General features: G+C 46.2%; 1 protein-coding gene across 1 annotated transcript; it reads left to right on the plus strand.

Moving 5' to 3' along the window:
• Positions 1-302: 302 nt before the first annotated feature.
• On the plus strand, positions 303-1,027 carry LOC109954103 (fibronectin type III domain-containing protein 7-like; the record flags this gene model as incomplete). The annotated part of the gene is made up of 2 exons (XM_020589515.1): positions 303-566; positions 767-1,027. Coding segments are annotated over 2 exons (525 nt in total), but the record flags the coding sequence as incomplete, so codon positions are not given.
• Between the last annotated feature and the right edge of the window lie 156 nt (positions 1,028-1,183).

Raw genomic sequence — 1,183 nt, forward strand, 5'->3', positions numbered from 1 at the left:
TTTTTTGGTGCCGGCTGGTGGATTTTGTTACCTTAGGGCTAGTCAGGCTAGTTGTTTCTCTTTGCTAAGCTAAGATACCTGGCTGCTGGTGTTGTTTGGTGTACTGACATGACAGTGGTATCAATCTAACTCTCAGCAAGAAAATAGTAAGTGTACTTTCCAGAACGGTTTAATTCTACAAGTATAATTTCCAGAATACAGTTTCTATTTCACAATTTCAGTATTCTTCAATCAGAAACTCTTTAAGGTGAGAAAAAAGACTCAGCCTTACACTAAACCTTCTCTCTTCCTCTTCTCACCAGTGCCGTGTACCCCTGCACAGATCTCCTCTATGGTGGACTGTCAGACCAATGCTCTGACTGTGTTCTGGTCCAATAGCTCAGGAGCTGACTCCTACATCGCTACAGTGCAGGACAGCCACGGTCTGGCCACCACCTGTCAGGGCACAACGACAGGTTCGTGCAGTGTGACGGGACTCAGCTGCGGTCAGATCTACCATATCTCAGTGGTCTCCTCTGATGGACACTGCAACAGCACGCCCACTCCTGTGGCTGACACACCCTCAGGTAGAAAAGCAACCCAAGTACTGATGCACTCAGGATCTGAACTTATCTAATGTGTATTATCTGAGAATAACTGCACACCCATTAGTAGATTGTACTACAGTTTAGCAGTATCAGAGAGTGCATCCTCCACTATGGCCACACAGTTTTCTGGAAGACCTAAGTATATCTGAACCATATTTAAAGTCTTGTCCTTCTCCCAGCCCCCTGTCAAACACGAAATGTCGGGATAGTGTACGACTGCAACACGCAGATCGCCACGGTGTGGTGGACCCCCACTGCTGGAGCTTGGTTGTACTCTGTGACACTCAAAGCAGCATCAGGCTACACCGTCATCTGTGAGACCAGCTTCTCCTACTGTGAAATAGATTATCTGCTCTGCGGTCGTAACTACTCTGTGTCTGTTCAAGCTTGGGGATGGACATGCAGCGCCACCACTTACTTGCACCAACAACTGGCCACTGGTGAGCAATGACTCATGGGCTTACAAGGCACTTTTGTCTGGAATTAGAAAATGTCAGACTTTAATGCTTCAGTTGTTCCTCTCCCAAATCATCTTGTTTGTAGAATTCTGTAGTGTCAGGATCTTGATACAGAGCAGGATGTGGATTTTTTTTTTT

This window comes from Monopterus albus, unplaced genomic scaffold, assembly GCF_001952655.1.
Source record: "Monopterus albus unplaced genomic scaffold, M_albus_1.0 scaffold3268.1, whole genome shotgun sequence".
In the NCBI taxonomy this organism is placed as follows: Eukaryota; Metazoa; Chordata; class Actinopteri; order Synbranchiformes; family Synbranchidae; genus Monopterus; species Monopterus albus.